The 22,377-nt window shown below is 43.9% G+C and overlaps 1 protein-coding gene across 10 annotated transcripts in view; it reads left to right on the top strand.

The window, feature by feature from the left end:
• Positions 1 to 22,377, top strand: part of LOC138480764 (uncharacterized) — an 807,842-nt gene that overhangs the window by 123,594 nt on the left and 661,871 nt on the right. For all 10 annotated transcript variants that reach the window (XM_069612499.1, XM_069612500.1, XM_069612505.1 and 7 more), the window contains one exon: positions 15,037 to 15,159. In XM_069612499.1, the coding sequence (XP_069468600.1) occupies positions 15,037 to 15,159 (123 nt within the window). The remainder of the gene's footprint in view (positions 1 to 15,036; positions 15,160 to 22,377) is intronic.

Consider the following 22,377-nt stretch of genomic DNA (forward strand, 5'->3'; position numbering starts at 1 on the left):
ACCTACATCGACAAGGGCATCAGCGTGCCGTAGACACTTGCTTAGAGGAAAAGAGGAAAATACTTAAAACAAAAAAGGTTTAAGAGAGGGTCAGAAAAGCAGATGATCCTGAATCGACCGAAGTAGAACAGGAACAGAGTTCCATAGAAGAGCTGCTATGACAGAGAAAGTGCAGCCCCCAGTACGGGAACAACTAAAGTGAGGAACAGAGATGCGCAGTGCAGCCCCATATCACAATGGGTGAGGGGACACATAAGGACGGAATTTGGTTCATAACAACTCTGGGCCTGTGCCATAGAACGCCTGATGGACAAAGGTGTTAGGCAAGATTTGGTGCAGTACCTTTTGGGTGCCCTACAACAACCTTGACCTCCTTTGGTATAAGTCTGAACTACACAGGTTGGTAGTGTGGCTGAGCAGCCAGGCTTTTCTCAAGAGGTGTCAATGTGAGCATTAGGGGCGTTACACAGAGATTCACAGTGACCAATATTCAAATAAACACTTATACTCAAGTTTCTTGATTAAACAATTATTATTTTTTTAACAGTCAGTTTGAATAAGCCTTCTTCAGAAGGGGGCAATATAATACTAACACACAAATACACTCCAAAATACACACTCCTAGGGCCTCATTACACGGATGGTGGTAAGGGTTTACCGGTACCGGTATTTTACCGGTACCGGTAAATCCTTACCGCCTTACTACGAGGTCCCTTTGCGGGTTGGGGAATTTAACGCCTGCTTTTTGCAGGTGTTAAAAACCAACCCGCAAAGGGACCAGGGAGCTATTTATGGTACCGCAATTTGAGGTGCCGTAATTAGCGCCTTCCCCATTCCCATAGAGCCCTATGGGGCAAAAATGGGAATGGGGAAGGGCAATGGTGGAAGGGGGAATTACCGCCCCGCCAACCTTGGAATAGGGCGGTAATTCCCCTTTCCACCAAGGCGTTGCCGGTATTTTACCGGCATGAACCATGTCGCTTATAGCGCCATGGTTCACCACCATCCGTGCAATGAGGCCCCTAGTTAGTCTGAATCAGCAAATACCCATTTGGGATGGCACACACACACACACACACACACACACACACAGACACTTCCTACACCCACAGGTGACTTAAATAGCTAGGACAATGTGGACATTAATATATCACTATATGAATGGGGTTGTCCACCCCCGCTGGTGGGTATACTTGAGGCGTTGCATGCAGGCACAAGAATCAGGGTTAGGTTGAACGCCTTTGGAGGGTACTCAACATGGATTCAAACTAACAGGGGTTAACGCCAAGGGTGTGTGCTGGCCCCTTTTCTTTTTTGTTTCTACTTACTGGTGTAGCAAGTTATTTGGAAAAAGTCAACACAACCCCTCCAAGGCTGTGAGTTCTGGTGATACAATATTTACTGTACGCGGATGATATTTTATTATGTGATCACACTGCTATAGGCCTTCAAAGAGCGTTGGTTGCTGTAGAAGAGTTTTTGGAAAGTTTGGACTTGTCATTAAACACATCGAAAACAAATGTGTTGGTGTTAAAAGGCGGTAAAAAAATATAAAATGACTCCCTGGAATTTAAAAACTGGTAAACTTGAGGTGGCCACTATGTTTGTGTGTTTAGGCTTGCCTGTTTATGACAACTTGGATGGGCCTGAGCTTGTGGTAGACCGCAAGGTTAATTTCTTGGGAGCACTTATTAAGTTACGCCTTTTTGATGTCAAATTCGGGAGATTTTCGATCCTCCCGGTGTTAAAATTGTAAAAGCAGCAAATAGTGCCAAAACTGATATATGCAGCTCAAACTAGGTGCAGACGAATAGAGTGGTCTAAATTAGAAGGCTTAATCTGGCGAGAGCTCCCTCGGTTACCGCAGTCAGTCCCACTAGTGGGGATACTTTATGAATTAGGCCAGCTCCCCATTCAAACTCTGATCGATTGGGGGAAGGCTCAGTTGTTTACAAGTATTCTGTACCCACCGGCAGCATCAAATTATGAGTGCTTGAACCCCGTTTGGAACAAAGGCGGATGTAAGGTTTTGGTCGACTGGGCTTCTGGATGTGAAAAAATATTAGAAAAACAGGAATATCCCTAGAAGTATTGGGATCTACACCACAATTAGCCAAGTTCAAACTCTCTAGATATGTGTGGGCCAATTTAAGAGAATCCTTACTGCAATATCTATATTTTGGTGATCACTTTGTTTGGGCATGTAAAACTTTTATACGCCTGCTCCATACTTTAAAAAGCAACCCTGAAGGAACTTTAGATTTAAAATCTTAAGACTTAGGCTAAATCTAGTTCCAACACAAGAAATTTGGGGTTGGAGAAAGACTATTCCACGGGACCAGAGACTGTGTCGTCATTGTCACACACACACATAGAGACTATGATGCACTTATGTGTGCAGTGCCCTAGCCTGTGGACTTTGCGTACCCATATTTTATCCTTGAATTTTGTTCCCACAGAGGAACGTCTATGGTGAAGGATTTTAAATTGCAATGAGCTGAGTTTATCTATTCGTATTTTAGATTTTTTAGAGGCATGTGCAGTGGACTGCTAAAAGGTCATTAGAATAGGACAAGGAATCACACAAATATTCTGAAGCAGGTAAGTACTTTTAACCCCCCTGCAATGCAAAGTATGTTACCCTTTCCTGGAAGGAAGGCAAAAACACAATCAGAGGTAATAAGAGTATTCAGTGAGCCAAGCCAGCCACTGTATATTGGGCAAAAGTCTAGGTGAACTGAAGCACTTCTGGTAGGCAGGTAAAAGTCTTGCACAATGTTTTAGAAGTCTTTGTAGAAAAGTAGAATCAATGGATGACCACAAGCTGTTTAGGCTTGTGAGGTAAAGAAGCTGTAAGTAACTCTACAGAAGCAACCAAGACAAGTCTCAACTGAGAACAAGTAAGGCTACACGACAAGAGGTAAGCTACCTTAGACTGTACAGTACCTTTGGTTAGAAGAAATGGTTCCAGCTGGCTTCTGTTCCTGTGCAGATCCTGTTGTTCCTGTGCCTCAGTCGTGAGGACAAGAGGGAGGACGTATGGGGACTCCTGCACTGCAATGGGATGGTCAGCAGCAGCAAAGGGCAAACTTCCATTCAGTGGCACTTCGCGGTTTCAGCTTCTTGTGTCTCAGCAAAAAGCACCATCGTGGGTTCTCGGATTCTCCTCTGGACTTTCCTTGCTTATGGGGTCCATCACTCTGTTGAGGTTACTCAGGCTTGGTCAGTCCTGCTTGGTGTTCCTTTCCCTGGCACTTCGGTTCCTGCAGCAGAAAGGCAGTACAGCCAGCTCTGAGAGGATGTCCAGATGAGTTCACTGTAGAGTTGATTGGTCCCACCAGCTCAAGAGGAGAAGTTGTCCTTGCAGGGCTTCTCTAGTTCGAGGGAAATTCGGAGCTTCAGCACGCAGCAGGGCTTCACCGGGCAAAGCAACGGTCCAGGAGTTGCAGCAGGTGTCTCTTCCAAGTTCTTCTTCGGATTTCTTCGTCCAGTGGTTTTCTTTGCCTTCCAAGCCAAAAAGCGTTGCCTTTTATGCAGGTCTCTCCCATTTATTCCAGCCTAGCTGTCAATCACCCAGCAGGGTGGCTGTCCTTGCCGGACAGCCAGCTGGCCAATCACCTTTGGGTGCATTCCTGTAACCAAGGGGATTAAGCACATGGAGTTTTGGGAACCTCCCTCACTGCTTGCCCCTGTCAGACACTCTGGAGCCAGAGACAGGCTTCACCCGTGAATCCCGCCAAAGACAAAATGAACGAAGGAAGAAACCTGGTTTGGCACGCAGAGTAAATCTCAAGAAAGATCTTTCCAGCAACAAATGGCGAAAAAAGACTGGGACCTTTTGATAAAAATGGCACCCCTGGGTGCTATACTGCAGCTGCTAACACAGCCAGCGAAAAAAACAAGCAATGGTAGTCAAATGTAAACCACTGCCACCAGTCATTAATTGTAGAAAGGGTAACATAAAATGTTACATGAGAAACTAGACAAAGGGGATACTAAGTAGCCCCTCCAGCACCCTAATGTAAGATAGTGTGTGCTGGGTCAAGAAAGTTACAAATGTAAGTAAAGTCAATTTCACTTCACTTCTCTTGGAAACAGTAGTTTATCCAAGAGAAGGTATTCAAACATTTGGGAAATCTGAAAGACTTCCCTGTGCCACGGCACTGAATGTGCTGGGGGCCAAAATGTAAACATATGATGCCTGTGGAGTTTTGTCAGACTCTACAACCAAAAGAAATACAGAGTCCAAATCACAGAAAAATACATGAGAGAGTGGAGAAAAAAGGGTCTCACTCTCTCCAGGTTAAAAATTTAAAGTCCTCAAATCCAGCAAAGGTGCTAGGGGTCTCTAAGGTAGAGAGGAATTAGTACATTTCTGAGAATTCTCCCTAACACTAGGCCTTAAACTTCACCCGTTGAAATACAGGGAGCCAATGAAGAGACACAAGAACCGGGAAAATAGAAGTGTGAAGCGGGGTGCCAGTAGCAACCCTAGCTGCAGAATTCTGAAGGATTTGAAGCCTCTGATGTAGGTAGGCAGGCTGTCCCAGATACAGAGAGTTGCAGTAGTTACCGGAAATCGATCATAGATGAAACCACAAGAGGATGCTAATGGGTCGTCAGGTACAGGAGTACTTTGTGAAGAATATGAAGGTTAAGGTGATCCGTCTGGTACACCGAGCTAATTTGAGCCTCAAGAGAAAGGCAGAAAGGTTAACTCCCAGATTCCTGACAACTGAGGCAGGTTTTGGTAGCAGACCCAGAACCGTAGGCCAGAAAGCTGAATGACAAAGATTGCCCAGGGCAACAGGGCACACCACTAGAACCTCACTTTTGTCGTCATTCGGCAGAGCTACTTGTCGCTCATCCACGTTTGCACAGAAAGTAAACAAGAGTGACAGCACTCAGCAGTGGCTTGAAGTGAAAGATCAAGATGAACAAGAATTTGTGTATCACCCGCATAGGAATAGCACCGAAAGCCAAAAGAATGAATCAACTTAACAAGAGGTTGGATGTACGAATTAAAGAGGAGAGAGGGCCGATCCTTGGGGGACACCACAAGTGATGGGAACCGGAGAAGAAATGTAGGGGGTAAGAAACAGTGACCGAGAGCATTCAGCTAGAAAAGAGTGAAACCAAGCAAGCACCAGGCCAGAGATACCCACTGAGCAGAGCCGACCAAGAAGTATGGAATGATCGATGGTGTCAAAAACCGCTGAAAGATCTAATAAAATCAGGGCCCCAACGCCACCCTGCTCAATGAGACAGGTCAGGTCATGCAAGGGGGATACCAACACAGACTTGTTACCCTGACCTGGCCGGAAACCGGCCATGGATCTTTTATTAAAGGGGGACCTGGGTAGCAGGTCCACCTTTCTGAGATGTAATTACTCTGCATCATGTTATTAGTTAATCAAAAAATTCCTACACCCTTGCCAGATAGCAATTGCTCACACGTCTAGCTGGTACTCCCTCTCACTTAGATCTCCCCCAATGAAACTCAGCCAGGACCTAATGGAAGCGTTGGCCATTACAGAAGCATGGGACCTGACCCCCCTGTCCTTTGGACACCGAGAAAAAGAACTGAAATGTGGTAAAACCTGAGACCTGTGGAACTTCAGGAACCTCTGGGAAAATAAACTAGCCTATCTCTGGGCAAAATGTCCTGAAGCAGTATAACTGTTGTTTACGTCATTCTCATCAACTTTTCCAGAGAAATGGGTACCTGAGCTGGGGGCTCATAATCAGTACTGTCCTCCTGGGAACCCTCCACCCCCTAGACTCCAGAAAAGCTTTTTGGTTGTTTAACAATTTGGCCTTCCTAACCTTACTGCCACAAGGGAGTCATGCAACTCAAATACTAACAAGTTATGTGTGGACCTGTTGTCAAGTTCCATGGTAGCATTATAAAAAAAGCCTGTCAGTGATTCGAATGTTAACTGCATGCTTTATTTTTGCTGACTAACCTGTAGGCACAATCTCTCTCAAACCCCAGCGCTTCCAACAGTGTGACAACATGTCCTCTGTTCCGCGGGGATGTGTAGTGGCTACATTTTCAACTCTGCCATCACACTATACCTCCTTTGCCTTTTGTAATAACGTGAGCCAGGGGAAGACTATGTTCTCAAGGGGGGGTGAATGGAACTAGTAGCAGATCAAACAACACACTGAAGGATGAATGCCTCCTCATGAACTAAAACTGAAAGATGGTGCGGTAACTATGCTACTACACAATCTTATGCCATCACGGGGGCTCTGCAATGGAACAAAGTTGAAAATTATGCATCTACAAAGACACATCACAGAGGCCTGTGTAATCCATGGATTAAAATTAGATACTGTACCTATACCGCACTTACCTCTTGTTCCATCTGATACAAATATGCCTTTGAAATTCAAAAGTAGACAGTTTCCTATACGATTAGCCTTTTCAATGACCATTAATTTGTCACAGGGACATTTAAGAAGGGGGACGGAAATTACCCTATGAATATGCAAAAATAGAAAGATTAACCCCTCTTGGTAATGACATTGGGAGAAAGGCAATACATAACCACAATGTGGGTAGAGGATATGTTCTGATGGAAAAAAGGAATTCAAAGTGACCTAGACATTCTCTAGAGTCCAAAGCGGGGCCTGGGGCTGTCAATATTACCTTTCGCTGTTCTTGGCAGTTTGACAGCGATCAACCAAGCTTTTCAGTGGTGTTTGTGTGGTGTGAAAATGCCACAGCTCCACTCGTGGTGCATTACACTAAGGTTGAACATTCTGCGGATGGCCTATCCTGGTGGATATTAGACACCGCTAGAAATGCCCATATGCGGTGCGAGCCCTGGCTATCAAGGAAGCCAGGTAGATGCATCCGTTGGATACACTGGACCACAAGCTGAAGGAGACCTTAACTACGCATTGGTAATTTGTTCTCATCCCACTTTGTCCTTGGGTGGTACATTTGTTTTCTGAATGGCTGCCTCATTTGGCCCTCATTTTGGTCTTACCTGCTTGTATTCTTGACACAGGTGAGGCCGCCATGCTGCAGGGATATCACTATAGGACCAAAGTGTAGATATCCAGTTTATTCACTGTGTTGTGTGAGCTAGAGGTGTTGGCTCTACACGCATGGATGCCTTCTGGCCCATTTAAGATCCCAGTATATTTGCCTGTAGACTGATTTAGTGCTCACGAGGCCATCACCCATCTTTTGATGGTCCTTCTCCTAGGGCCTTTGTGATACATTATTCACTGTCTGACTATTTTGGTCAGTGTAGCCAGGCTGGGGGGCAATATATTGTTTTTGCCTATGAGCGAGCCTGGCCATTTTATGTCAGTATTAGTAGCGACAGACCTAGGTCTTGGGATCACTCTTTTTTGTCTGACTCATTTAGTTCTCCATGGGGATATGTATTCACGTGACCCACGTCACGCGACTCTTTCTAGTTTAGCATAAGGCACAGGAACCCCTCCTCTGAGGTTGTTGACATTTCATCTCTAATGTTGGCGAGAGCACACGCTGTTTGGTTTAGGTAAGCATTCTATCAAGATTACACATCTTTTAATATGTTATATATGACCACTTCACCACAGTAATGTCTATCTGGTGTATTCTGTGCTTTTGTCCATTGTTAGAATCACTGCTCGATTTTCTGGGTGGTAACCCAACATGCAATGTTCACGATGAGCTCAGTTTTTGATGAAGCAGCGTAACAACTACGCATAGGACCTTTTACACCTCTCTACATCAGATTTGTCTGCCGCACCTGGGTGGACCGTGCTATCATATACATCCGTCTGTTACCTTCAAATTGAGGACGGTATGTGTTTTGCGAGTTTTAAACGTCCACTATTCACGGCCAATTTGTATATGTATATCTTCTTGGTGTTGAAGAGGATTCTGTTCCAGCCTTGAGTTAGTGCTCTGTCCAGGGTCTACTCCGTATCGATTTACTTCCACTTCTTTATATTTTACAGCATCATTGGATGCACGCGCACTTACCTCCTCCCCATGTTTGGGTGACCATTTGGTCCGGACGCAGGTTCTACAATTATTGTGAACCAAGGTATCTATTTGTAAGTTGCCTTTTATGTGGCAAGCCTTCCATGGCTATCCCATGTCCCCTGCTCATCACCTCCTCCTTCCTTTCATTTCAGACTAATGAGTTGCGTCATCTTTTATCCTGTTGGTTTTAGTCTGACATCTCTGCGGTTGGGCCTTGTGGATATCGAATGAAGACAGTTTCAGAGTACTTCCACTTCTTCTTTTTGCTTTGTATCCAGGAACATTTGTCCTGGTGAGTTTTTCTTATTTTTACTTTTAGCTATGTTGATTTATGCCCTCTTTCAGTCTTGATCTGATTTTATATATGGTTTGGGACCTTGGTGCTTTTATATATAGTTGCCTGCACTTTCTTCTTTCTCATTGGTGATATGTATTTAAGGTGAAGGGACTAGTCACTCTCTTGGGATATGGTGTGCACACACGGAGACATATATGTCTGGTAATGGTTATGATGTTGCAACCTGCATTGAAAGCTGTGTACTTTGGTCATTTTAATTGGTTTTCTTTGATCTTCACACATACTGGTTTCTCTACTGTCCTGGTCCTGACGAAGGCAGAAAATAATTAAAACCGCCGAAATATTTGAATGTACCTCCCTCTCATTTTATTTTCAGTGCATATGCATTATTATGGGTGGATTCTGGCCTATTGTTTAATACTAAAATGCATTACAGCCATTTGTACATGTGATGTTAAGGTACATGATTTTATGGATATATTCGATGTGTATTTACCTTTTTTCTCCTCACCTCTAGATATAGCTATAGATAGATAGATAGATAGATAGATAGATAGATAGATAGATAGATAGATAGATAGATAGATAGATAGATAGACAGATAGATAGATAAAGTCTTGTTTTTTTGTGGTTTTGTATGTGGCATTCTTGGGGACGTAACGCCTCATGAACGGTGAGGTCTGGTGCCATGAATTTTTGCATGGAATATTCTGTATTTCATTGCCGAATTAATGCAACTATTTATGGTTTGATAGGTCATCCCGGTACCGAAATAGTTAATCTTTTTTGTTTTTCGGCTTTGTTTTTCGGCATTATGTTTTGTGGTGTTACACCGTCATCTAGAGGTCATTTGAAGAAAGTGCTCATCATTGCGCATTGAACCTGAAACAAGATCAAGATTCGGAAGAAGGAAGATCCCAAGACCATGAAGCTGATAGAATTCAACATGCTTTGAGGTAGAACAATGAATGTGCTAAAGAACCTGAAGCAAGACTTACCAATCAGAAAATGTGTGCTGCTAAAAAACAAAGCAACGGAACTGCTGAAGAAACTGAAACACGTCTTGTTGTGAAGAGAATTAGTGCTGCTGAACAACGAAAGGAATGAAACTGCTGAAGAAACTCAAGCAACACTTAGTTATCTGAGAATTTGTGCTGCTAAAAAAAAAGCGATGAAACTGCTGAAGAAGCGGAAGTGAGAATCACCAATCAAAGATTTAAAAATGTGAGAATTGAAATCCCTGCCGAAGCTGGGTAGTTCAGCTAGTGGATAGATAGATATAGATCAGGTGCCGCATGCCCCCCAGCTTTTAGGAAAGACCTTTAGATGTGACTAGGGAGGGATTGAAGTTTATTGGTGGCTTCAGACATCCAATATTTCTTGTTTAGATGTTTCCAACCATTTATCTATTTTTGTGCTTTGTTAATTGAATTGATCTTCTGTTTTGTAAGTTTATGTACAATCACTATTACTTTTGAATTTTTTGGCTTATTTTATTTTTGTTTTGCTTTGAATTTCTATATAGGCAGCACTTTTCTGAAGAAAAAAACTTTGAGCATTTGCTAATCAAATTCTATACTGAATATCATTTAATTGTTAGTTGTTTGTTTCATTTAGGAATATGAAGATGTATGTATAACTTCTTCCCAGCAGAGTTGTTTAAACCAATGACTGTGAAGCATCTGGCTCTATTATAGTGATATGCCTCAGTGGCCAGAAATAATGCCTGATGGGAATAATTTTCTATGGTGTTTTGTGTGGGCTGAAGCAGGCTCAAATGAGACACTCAGCTTTAACCAGATGGGGAGTGTTAAGAGGGATTTCTGAACTCTGACCTGGAGGGGCAGATGATCGGAAGGCCAACCTAGTTTCTTGGAACAGGGTAACCTCTGGACAAGCCAGACCAATCAGGGTAGCTATGGCAGGCGGTCAAGACTAAGTCTCAAGAGGGGTGAGGGTGACTGAAAGACCTCAATGAGCACACAAAACAAGGACACTTACCAATTACTCCAGACAGGTGTTGTATTAAAAATATAGACACATTTATTACAAGGCCTTTGTAATATAGACCATAGCAAAGAATCACAATAATACTAAAGTAAACCAACACATCACAATCAACACAAATATATACAAGACCAGAGGGGTCTAGCGGATTAAGAAGCACGAAATATGTGGACAACCTAGATGAGGAGGAAAACAGGCAGTGCATGTAATCTTTAGACCCAGTTCCACATCAAGGATGCACCTAAGAGGCAGGCCAAGCCCTATGAAGAGAGGAGCCTTATGCTCAATAGTACATGCACACGCTTGTGCTTATGGACAAAATAGGGTCTCTTCAAGGGTCACTAGCAGCTCAGGAAGGTGGATAAGGTCGATGAAGAACAAGTCCCCACTATTCAAGCAGGAACTCCACTTGCGGGCAGAGGCCGGTTGATAGTGCGGGATGGAGTTGCTATTTTGCAATAGCGGTGGAAAGGAAAGGGGCCCTCAGGGGCCACTTTGTGCATAAAAATGGGCTCCTGTGCTAGGGGCCACCGGTTGGGGTATGGAGTACTCACCGGTCCCCGACGCAGGCAGACCCAGACTTCGCCAGTACAGTCCACTTTGCTGGCAGGTTCGAATGCGACAATCAGGACGTCTCGACAACATGTAGTTTCCACAGTAGCATGCTTCAGAGTCAAGGGGGTCACAAGTGCAGCAAACTTGCACAGGTCGTTGCCACAGCAGGGCAACACGGTAACCAGGTTTACTCCGGTTGGGCGCACTCGTCTCACTTCAGACCTGGGAATGCCAAGTGTACAAAATTCGGTGTGAGGGTGCCGTGGAAACAGAGCAAGCTGTATACCAAGTTTCGAGGGCTTCTTCAAAACCGCGGCGGTGACAGAGCAAACGTTCTGCATAAGCTGGTCAGCCCACTGGTTGGCCCTTGGAGACTTCCGAAGAGGCTTACTTGCAGGGTTTGATGAAGGTGGCGAGAATAGTTGGTCCCGCTACTCCAATGGGTCGAAGCGCCTTCGCAGACCTTCTAGGACGATCAGATTCAGAGGGGTCTCGCAGGACAACAGCGGGCTCAGGTTGCCAAACCTTCCAGCGGTTCACCAGCGGTTCCTCGACTTGGCTTCTTGTTGAAGGATACTTGGCTCCTTATCCTTTGTTCGTGTGAACTCAGGAGATCGACATGGTAGTGGTGTTCTCTGCCTCCTCTTATCCAAAGCTCCCTTTGTGCCAAAATGGAGCGGACCCAACGGGAGATCTGCTCACAAACACTCACTCCATACGTGGATCAATCATGGGCCATGGTGGTCCCAGGCATTCCAAACACTCCAGACTCTCTGGCACCCAGGATGTGTATTGGGAAGAGACACCCCAGCCCACATCCTGGAGGCACACACAAGGCATGCAGAAGCCCACGAAAGCCTTGGGGTTTCGCGGGAAAGTGCATGACCAAATAAGGACTGACCCGGGTCGGCTCGACCTGGTGAGGGTGAAGGGGCAAGATGGCCAAAGGACAGGACAAAGAACCTCGTGGCATGGCCATTTTGGAGCAAGGCCACCTATTTGTGCCAAACGCGGTAAGCGCGGATAACATGGCAAGAAAGGGTTCAAAACATAAGAAAAACGATAGCTGCTACCAGTCCTGTCCATGACACATCTGAACAAGTTCATTAAAAGACCAGCGAGAGTTTCTAGGGACTTTGAAATGACTAGAGACCCAAGGGTGCGGTAAAGTAAGTTAAATTGCACTCTTGTTACATGTTGCACAAAAGCTGCAACATGAGGAAAGGACTAAAGGAATCAAAACCTCCCAGTACTGACTGTTTTAAGGGCATGTCAGTTTCCCCATAAGAATTGAGCGAAAGCCCAGAGGAGTGCGGCTGAGGGCTGCGCTTCTCTGGCAAAGGTTAGATCAGGATGTAAAACAGCAGCAAAAAGTTTGGGGGTTGACACATGGAGGGAAAATTACATTCTAATATGAAATCTTTCCTAACAGGGAGTAGGTATCGAGTTGACGTTTATTGCAGTTCAAAGCGATGTTCGAAGAAGTGTGGATTGTGAGGACCACAAGGGCCAGTTCGACAGTTGGTTCAATGGTGAAGATGCTGATAACTGGATGTACAGTTCGAGTTGGGTGGCTCAGTGTGGCGTTCTATGATCATGGTTCGATGAGGCCACCAGGGATGACTTTTGATGAACATTGGCAATGAAGATGTTGGCGATTCTAATAGTTTTGTGAATGCATTAATAGCCATGATGAGTTTCAACTTTGAGCTGAGGCAACAAGGTACTCAGCTGGCTCAGCGCAGCAGCAAAATTGTTTGAAAGCATGCAACAGAGGTTGGTGATCTGTCTGGGTCAAATGGGCTTGAATCACAGCTCACTGTGGTTCAACAGCAAAAACACAGAGACCCTGGCTGTCTTTGCTTTCAGGTGCTGTAAGTCCCACTCCAGGGTCTCATGGAAAGTTCAGTTCTTGTTTAACCCATTCCTCATGTAACATTTTGTTACACTAACTCACTTGAATGGCTGGTGGCAGTGGTTTCTTTTTGTACAGCTCTACAGCTCACATTACCACTCTTACCATAAGCCTGGCTGCGGAGTCCACTACCAACTTGTGTAGTACAGGCTTATATTAAAAGGTGGGTTACCTAATACCTAGAGATAAGTCTTGTGTATTCCCACACCAGTGGGACTGCACTCATTCTTACCTAACAGGTAGCAGTGTGGCTAGTAGAGATGCTCCCTGATGGGAGGCTATCCAGCCAGAGATAGATGTTACCAGACCTCACAAGGGATCAAATGAGAGGCCCAGTCATTCAGATACATGCCCTTCAGGTTAGCAGGGCCAGGCAGGCTGACTGGAATACACATAACCCTTACATAGCTGGGCTGAGGAGGTGCTGACACATGTATGATAGCAATTGGATGTGACTGTGACTGTGATAATTACGAAAGGTACTGGCTACCAGACCTTAAACTCAAGTATGGCTTATATTTAAAGTTTACAGCTGCCTCCAGGAGATTGACTCTCACAGGTATTTGGTAGGGGACAGAGATGCATGTCTTAAATGCAGCCACTGCGCTGAAGGGACTTGGCTGTAACAGAAACAAAGCTGCTAAGAGGGCACATGTGCCCACTGAGCCTGGTGTGTGCCATTGGAGAGCTGGCATCGCAGAGCAGGATACTGATTCAGCAGGGCACAGGTGTACGCTATAATTTTGTCACAGAGTTGGCTGAAAGGGGTAACTGATTGGCAGGTCACCTTTTCAGAAATAGATTTTTCTGTATAATTGTATTATTATTTAAAAAAAAGCCAGAGCTACTACACCCTTGCCGGATGCCAGTCCTTGATATCGTAATATGCTGACATCAAATCATTTTCAGCAAATGATGCACTGGGAGCAGACGGGATGAGGAACTGGAAGCCTCGGGCTTGGCCCGACACCCTCTTCTTCTCAGAGCTGCCAAGTTATTACTCGACTTGTGTGTTCCACCTGTGTTTACCTTTAACACTTGCAGGTGAAGCAAAGTCACGACATAGGTCTTTCTAAAATTATACATTTTAGAAATTACCCGTTTTCATTCGAAATTCCTCGATGTAAATGTAAGAAATAGAAGGGTCATACAATACGTATGACACTGCGAAAATGATGTAATACATACGTTTATTTACATTAATTGCTCTTCCCGCATGATTAAGTTCCCAAAAACCTGCAATAATCCTCGGCTGTGTCTGCATTCTGACTTGTAGTCCTGGATTTATAACAGGAAAAGCAAAACTACAAGACCCAGAATGAATCACATCCCAGCAGCAATCATCATCCCACGCTGTAAACATTGACAGATACATTGCAATAGTCATTCCCCCTTCAGATGTGGTCATTGCCCCTTGCAGCAATCATCCCTCCCCCACCATCAGCCATGGTTGGTCACTAGCATAGTCACTTGCAAATCTAGCCCTCCATCCTGGAGAATCCTCATTGAATTCCAAACCCTGAATATCTCTGCCCACGTGCAGAATCCCAGGACGCCCTTAACATTGAAGGGAACATGCCCTTTACTTGTAACATTTAGTTCAAGTTGTTCATGAATTCAACAACATACTTCCAGGCAAGTCCCCCTTCTCGAAGTTCATGCATGCAGCAATGTGGCTGGTGCTCTGTTTCACTTTCCCAGCAAAGTCCTCCATTTGTTTGAATTGTGCAGCTGAATGGCTGAGTGTGACCCCCCCTCCCCTCCAGCCTCACCCCAACTATCCCACTATTTGAGCCGGAACGGGTAGACATTTCCGCACTCGCAGCTCTAAAATCGCTATTTCTCTGTTTTTTTTATTTTTTTTTCTCCTGCAGTGGGTTATTGCCTCTGCACCTATGTCAGGTGGACACGCCCCATCTGTGACCTCACCAGATGCTCTCCCAGCTCATCATACAATGCTGGATGCAAAATCGCTCTCTTTACATTTCTGCTCTTCGTCTTTAGTTTCCATGGTCTTGTTGAAAACATCTCTCTAAACTCTTCTTACCAGACTCTGTGATCGTCAGTTACTTAATGAGGACAATGGGGATCGGAGAGCAGCTTCAGGGGGACCTCCATGGGTGGGCTTTTGTCTGGTGATCTGCTGTTGTGAGGACATTTAAAAGGATTGGGCTTAAAATGTTTGATAACTGGTAGCAATGTTGGGGAAGCTGTGATTGTTCTTCCTTCTTTACCCCACGAGAAACTTTTCGCTTCTTTTACCAGGTGATGCCGATATCACACCAATCCCTCCAATGAGTAGCACCAAAAGCGGTGTCACCACGGTATGGCCTGGCAGCACAGGAGAGGATGGATCTCAGTCCAGCAGAGCACCGTTGTCTAAAAAAGGTATGATTCCATGTTTCCCCAAAGTGCAGCACATAAAGGTCTTCTAGACAGTCATTAGTATTTGACGAACCTGGATGTCTTCATAGAGCTGTGTAACAACTGTGGATCAGCACCATAGGGGGTCCCTCAAAAAAAGGAGAGTATTCTTTATGTGCCACTCTTACTTTTTACATAATGTCTTCTATTACTCAAAAGGTAATAGCTGGGCACTGGGCAGTTACATTATGTCCACAGCCTGCTGCTAAACACAAAACCAGGGCGACCTCAGGAAGCCATTGATGACCCTTGCTCCAGAATGATTGAAAGACTGGAGTGGGATGGGGGAACTGAGGGGGGGGATCACATGCTGATTTACACAAGCTGACTTGTTTGCCTGTTGCATAGTCTCCATATCTGCCTGCCACGTGAAATGTCCTGTTATGTGACAGATAATGTTACTTGCTTGAGAAGCGAGAATTCCACAAGAGATGCACTTCTCTTTTTCACTGTTTTGAAAACTTTGAATAGTTGAATACCCATTGGGGTTCAGGTCCAATGTTTCATCTGCAGGATGCCATGTTAGGCATAGTGGCAGAAACTGCACAAGTGTTCTGCAACAAGCATGTGGCGCCTAAGGAATGTGCTTTCCCAGACCAGAGAGCACTTTCACAAGTCTTGCCCCAATAGTGGGGCTGTCCTGATGCAGAAGAAATAATGTAATATAGTCTCTTCATAGCGTTGCTTTTTTCCAACAAAAATCATATCCTCAGACTCTTTGTTTTCTTCCATTGCAGCACTGGGAAGATATTTATACTTAAATATCAGACACGTAGCAGTAGCAATGAATAGCTCTGCCTGATATCTTGAAATCAATAGTGTCTATTAAGACCAGCCATGCTTGAAATTACTGATAGTGTGTTTAAAAAATGGCATGAGTTCTCTCTTACTCGCCCCATGTGAGACCCATTCAAAAAAGCAAAAGCTCCATTTATGCTCTCCAACTGCAGGACATATTTCCTTCGGATTCTGTGCCACTTCACACATGTTCCTGTACATCAAAATGTTTCTAAGCAGTGTAGGTGTCATTCAGCCACTGTCTTCAACATTAAAAGGGACCCCATATCTTACTCTTGCGCCATAGGTGCGTTATTGTCTGCCGACTTCAAATGTAGGAGAGCTGTCCACATGTAGGGTGACATAATTGCCATTGCTCTGAAAAAGCACACTACGGTGCAAAATATGCATTAGAAAAATTCTATGATACAATGCCCATGCCTGTTTTGTGGGCATGAGCAAAGAAATAATAGTACATTATCTAATAGCATGAGAGTTCACCTGACAATATTTCAAGGTTTCTTGTTCTGGTATCATCAGAGGTCGAAGTGAGAGGGAGCTATCAGAAGTGGAGTACCACTTCTTTTTTATTTTTTTATTTTTGGCTATTACGTGGTGCTGAAAGTACTACATATAAAAGCAAAACTATTGTCATTAACATAAGAGCTTGAAAAAGGGGATTTGAATGCAGGTTTGTAATACTTTTCAATGCAGGCGATATATGAGGATAGATTCATGTAGTTTGGCTATGAGGCCCACCCATTCCCACCCATTGCTAAGAGAAATCTATAGATTTGCCTCACATTCTCCAACCATTTCCAAATACAACACACCTCTTTTTGCACTCTTTGGCTGAATGTCTACTGTGTGGTGAATTTGTGAGCCGTTTTTACTTCCAAAATGGTGGCTGCCATGTGTTAATGTTATGTAAAATGTATTTGATTTGATAGATGTTTTAAAATATATTTATTGCAGCTTTCACGTTATGTTACACATTTTAAAAATAAACAAGGTAGTGTAATAGTAAGTTTTGGTTTAAAATTGCCCTGACAATGTACATCTAGTGACTTGTGGGGGATTGGGCAAGAGTTTTTGATTTAAGAAGCACCTGACTGGCTGTGCAGTTAGTGATGTGATTGGATGTGAAATGTGTCTTTGTAGAAATAAGCCATTTTGTTTCAGAAGCACTGCAAGTCGTTGTTGTTAGACAGCACAGAATGTGGTCTTGATTGTATGATTGTGTATGTCGGAAACGCTTGAGGGATATGTTTGAAAGTCTCTGAGGGTGGTGGGAGTTTGAAGCAAAGGGCACCCAGTCTGCCAGTTTGGCAAGGCCTTCAGTCCACAAAAGCTGAACCCACCGGTGACAGTCGTGGGCACTCATGATATGGTTGGTTTGCTTCACCGCCGGTGAATTTGTTGCACACAGGCCATTGAAAATGGCACAGGGGCCTCGCTGTTTTTGGCAGACTGTTCAACAGACTGCCGAGGGGTTCATTGTTTGGCTTCTGCTACGGTGGCGAAGGAGGTTTTTGTGTGAGATCCATTGGCGATATGCTCCTATATCTGAAAGTTTTGTTGACTTCCGTGCTTCGGAAATTTAAATTAACTCCACTTACGTACTGCATTAATGCGTGGTTGTGGCTTCAAACTCGTCTTGTTTGGGACAGTTAAGTTAGTGGATTTGCAACAATTCAATTGATAACTAGTTGATATTGCATGTCTCTACCTAACCTCCTGTTTATGTGCATGCATGTGTGGCTTCATATATGAAAATGCTGACGCACAATATTGCTCAGGATAGCCACACTCCCCATATAAAGTTTTTGGGACAAAGTGCTGCAATACACCGGAATACTGCTTCTTTTAAGCCTGGAGAAATCTGGCACAAACCAGCCAGGCACCAGTCAGCAGTGTAGCACCAATTATATTTCACTGCTCAGATGTGTAAAGAATTGTACAAGCTTATTGTGTCTGTGTCACTTTTGGGTGAGTTCCCACTCTCCACTGTGCATTGGCGCTGAAGCAATATCATATGTTGTGCAGCTTCATACATATGACATTTGCGACCAAATACATGTGCTAACTTGAAAGGTGTTATTATGGTTATGTGCTTTTAGTAAACTTCAGCAACGTTGTACTCTTTGGGGCAATCTAACAACAGCAATGTGTAACCTACCAGACTCTGTAACATTTTAGGAGTTTTCTCTTCAGACAGGGGAGTGGCTACCTGACTTAGCTTCTTCCCCACCCATCACAGAAAAGTGGTGACATTGCATAAATGGATTTTATAATGGATTTGTATTTGGTTTGTTTGGTGTGGGTGTGTGTGTGAGGTGGGGGAAAGGTTTACAGATTCTGTCTTTCAGTACCACGCATATTATAAGGGCTCTGCTTAAACTAAAGACGCATTAGGCACTGAGCAGAGTTGTTATTAAAGATCACACACACACACAAGTAAGTGTTGACGATTCCTATAAAAGTCTTTATCATGGCATTACACCAGTTTCTAAGCGCTACAAGATTTAACCTATATTAGAACTGAGGCACAGCAATAGGTTGGTGAAATGATTTGTCCAGGATCACACAATGTGGTCAAATGGAAAATCTCAAAGCAGAACTCAGGTTTCCTGGTTTCTCAGGACACTTCCGTTTGCATCTTATCCAGATAATCATTACACATTCTAATGAGGCTATTCTACAGTTGCTCCAATGTTACAAGAAGTTAACTCTCACCTTCGCGCCTGGAACCACACGCTTAAGGACTGATGTGAGAATAATCTGTCTCCAACCCCTACCCTTCCAATCACTCCCATAACATGCAAGTACTAACACCCCATCACAATTTAAATTGCATACGAATTCACGTGCTAACAATGGAACGTTTTACATTATCAATTGTTGGACCTGTGTTAAATGTGAAGTAACAGACACTGTGTATCATATTTGCCATGTTCTGCCCTAATACAGCTCTGTAGGTCAGCCAGGTGAATAAACAAAGCCTGAAATGTTGGGTGGCAGTGGGGGGTAGGGGGGTACTTGACTAAAGCTCTGTCTGCCCAATGACCGTTGTGCCACTGTGTGAAAATGGGAATGTTGCGAAGTATTAAAGGAGTATGGCTTTTATCAATCACACACATACGTGTTCTGAGTGCTTCTTGGGGGCTAAATGTGACTTTACTTATTGATTACTTGTATCTGATGCAGTTATGTTATGTTATTGTGACTTATATGTAGCATTACTTGGGGGACAAAAATGCGGATACGTGGATAATACATTTGGTGCAGTTTCAATTCCTCTCAAGACAATAACAAGACTTTGGGGAGTGGTGGGATGAATAAGGACCATTATCAACTTCAAAAGACAAACCAACATCAAACAAAACATTGAATATGGTTCTCTACCCCACCCTCTCTACCCCAACCTACCACCACTCTCTCTACCCCCACCAACACTACCCCCACACACACTACCCTCACTCTCTCTACCCACATCAACACACCCTACCCTCACTCTCTCACCCCCACCTCCTCTCTACTGAAATACACCCACTCTGACCCCTCTATCTCTTCTCACCCAGCCCCCCTCTCTATACCACCATTTTACCCCCTCTCTGTACCCCACCCACGCAAAGACAACCCCCTTTAACCCCACCCAACCAATACCTCTATTCCCCCACGCAGATACCTTACCTCCTCTCTCTATCCCCCTCATCCTTCCTCTCGCACTCTCGCTTTGTTTCTTACCCTCTCGCTCTCACCCTTTCTCGCTCATTTCCTTTAGCTCATCATCTATGACACCTTCTATCAATGGCTTCCTCCCTTGCTGTATTCCCCATATCATTCTCTTGCACACCTAAGTGCCCCTTATCGCATCCTCCTTTAAAAGTTGCACTCACCTCCTTGCACCCTGGTGCATATAAATACAAAATGCAAAGAAGAGCAGTAAACACCCACATTCCTGGCATTGTCAATGCTTGTTTTTACTGTTTACAGATCCGCTGCTCTTTGCAACTATTCTCACCATTCCAGAATGGTCCTTTCTAAGCTGAAGCATGACTCATCATTTTATGACCCCATAATAGTTACAGCTAAACTGAAACCGGGTTCACTGTACAGTCATAAACCTTGAGATGAGGCCTGGATGAGCTCCATTTGGTTTCATCTTAACTATCGGAAGCTGCAGGACACTACCTGTCACATCATCCAATCTCCCCCTGATTTTGAGAAAACTTCTCAAGTTGTTAGTTCAGATTAAATGCTTAGATATGACAGGTCATAAAATGATGGCCATTTCCACAGGATTCTTTTTTAACATTAGGGGACTACATGGGAGCCGCGCCTTCAAGCCACCGGCGAAGCATGCAGTTATAGTAAGAGCCTTTGTGACCAGACACTTGGACTACTGTAATCCACGCATGTGAGATACTTCCCAACCACAGACTATTCATCCATCGAACTTTGATAGACAGGAAGGGATAAAAGAGTCTCAGTCATGGGGTCTAGCCTTTGTCATACATGACCACATTCATTTGATGGCATTACACATTTTTCCAGTGGCAGACTCCTGTTGAAGAAGTTGCTGTTCAGAAAGATGTTACGTATGGGTTATAGCGGAGATAACATCAGAGAGAAGAGGTGTTTTATTTCAAAAAGCATCTGAAGAAGAAGAAAGGTTCTTGTAAAAATCATTAAAAAAAAGCAGGTAAATAAATAAATAAATAAAATAAAAGCCTATTCATTAAATCATTTGTTTGCATTCTTGTTAAAGCGCTGGCCCTATCCAGATGGTATGGTGTCAGGCTCTCTCTGAAAGTGGCGATGGAGGATGCAGTGTGTATGTGAAGAGATAGAGTTTCCATGCCCTGGTGCCCAGTTGTTAAATGCTTGTTTTTGTAGGCATGTGAGTTTGCAGAGTGGAATGTGTATAAGCTGTTGTCTGGTTTGTTGTCTGTTGGTCAATGGTTTGAGTTTGTTTTATGGGGAAGATGGAAGATGGAGTTTTGCAGTGGATGGCTTTGAATAAAATGCAGAGTCCTATGAAAGCAGTTCTCTGCAATATGGGCAGCCATTAGAGCTGGGCAAGAGCGTGGATGATGTGTGAATGTTTGTGTAGGTGGAAGATGAGTCGGGTTAACACGTTTTGTGTGTCTTGAAACGAGACATGGGTGCTGTTGGGGAGTCCAGCGAGGAGAGCATTTGCATAGTGCAGCTTAGAGAGAACCCGTGCTTGGGATGCCGTGTGGAAGTCATTAGGTTGTTTTTGGGTAAGAGAGGTAGTTGTAGATTACATGTGTTTGTATGGCTTTTGCCCATATGTTATGGAGAAACTGACTTGTCCTTTCGGCTCTCAGGACAGTGAAATATTGTTTCCCCAAGTCTAGTTACTTGGTTACTACCTTTAGTAACTTGTTATCACTTACACTCAGAGGATTTTTGGTTACTCTAGGTGTGCTAAATGGACAAACTGGTGGCAGCTGTTACTTTATCCTACTTTTTGGCACTTTTTTTTTTACTGCATTTGGCTAATAACTGTGGCTAGTGACCAAACATGGACATGCCACAAGATTTTTCACGTGTGCTTTTACCATCTTGTCTTTTATCTTTCTTCCTAGCCTGAGAGGCCAGGGAAATCCTTATATGGACTTCCAGTGCCCTGGAAAGCATAGGATGTTGGTGGGCTAATGGTAGGCAATGGGTGTTTGCTGCCAGGAAGTACACTGGGACTGCCTGGTCTCAATCCACATACTGGTGGAATTAATGAGTTTTACACTTTTCTAGATCGGCTGCAATTTTTGAAAGAGGTAGGCGCTTGGAAAACCTCATGTTGGAAAACAACCTCCACAATCTCCATTGGATGAGAAACAAAACAAATTTATATTTACCAACCTGGGAGTGTAATACTCAAAGCAGTACAGCTGACAACAAGTACGTCTCAAATGAACTGCTGGGCTTGATAGACTCTTTCTCAATTGTCAGAACGACAAATAGTGATCACAATTTACTAAAAATGACTTGGACGGCTCCCAAGGGTACACAAAAAGAAATGACGTTCCAACCAGAAACAGACAATAGAGGAACTAGACTAAAACTGTTGGCTAAAGCAATAGAGCAAATAACCAACCAGTACCAAGTATCCATGGGTAATGCCTCAGTCCCCGATAGACGGCACCTTAATGTGGTAAACTGTACACCACTTCTCCAGACATATACACAGACAAGCAAGGTCCACGAGACCCCCCGTGAATACTTGCCACCGACATACTTACGATATCCAACTAGTAACAAGATGAAAAATGATTTGCCGGTTGACACGTATTCTGAAAAAATCTAACACACTGGATAGTCAGGAACAGTTGACCTGTGGAAAAAGAGATTATACACACTGGCTCATACAACATAGGC

The sequence above is a fragment of the Ambystoma mexicanum genome, chromosome 5p (assembly GCF_040938575.1).
Source record: "Ambystoma mexicanum isolate Mex_15411 chromosome 5p, UKY_AmexF1_1, whole genome shotgun sequence".
NCBI lineage: Eukaryota > Metazoa > Chordata > Amphibia > Caudata > Ambystomatidae > Ambystoma > Ambystoma mexicanum.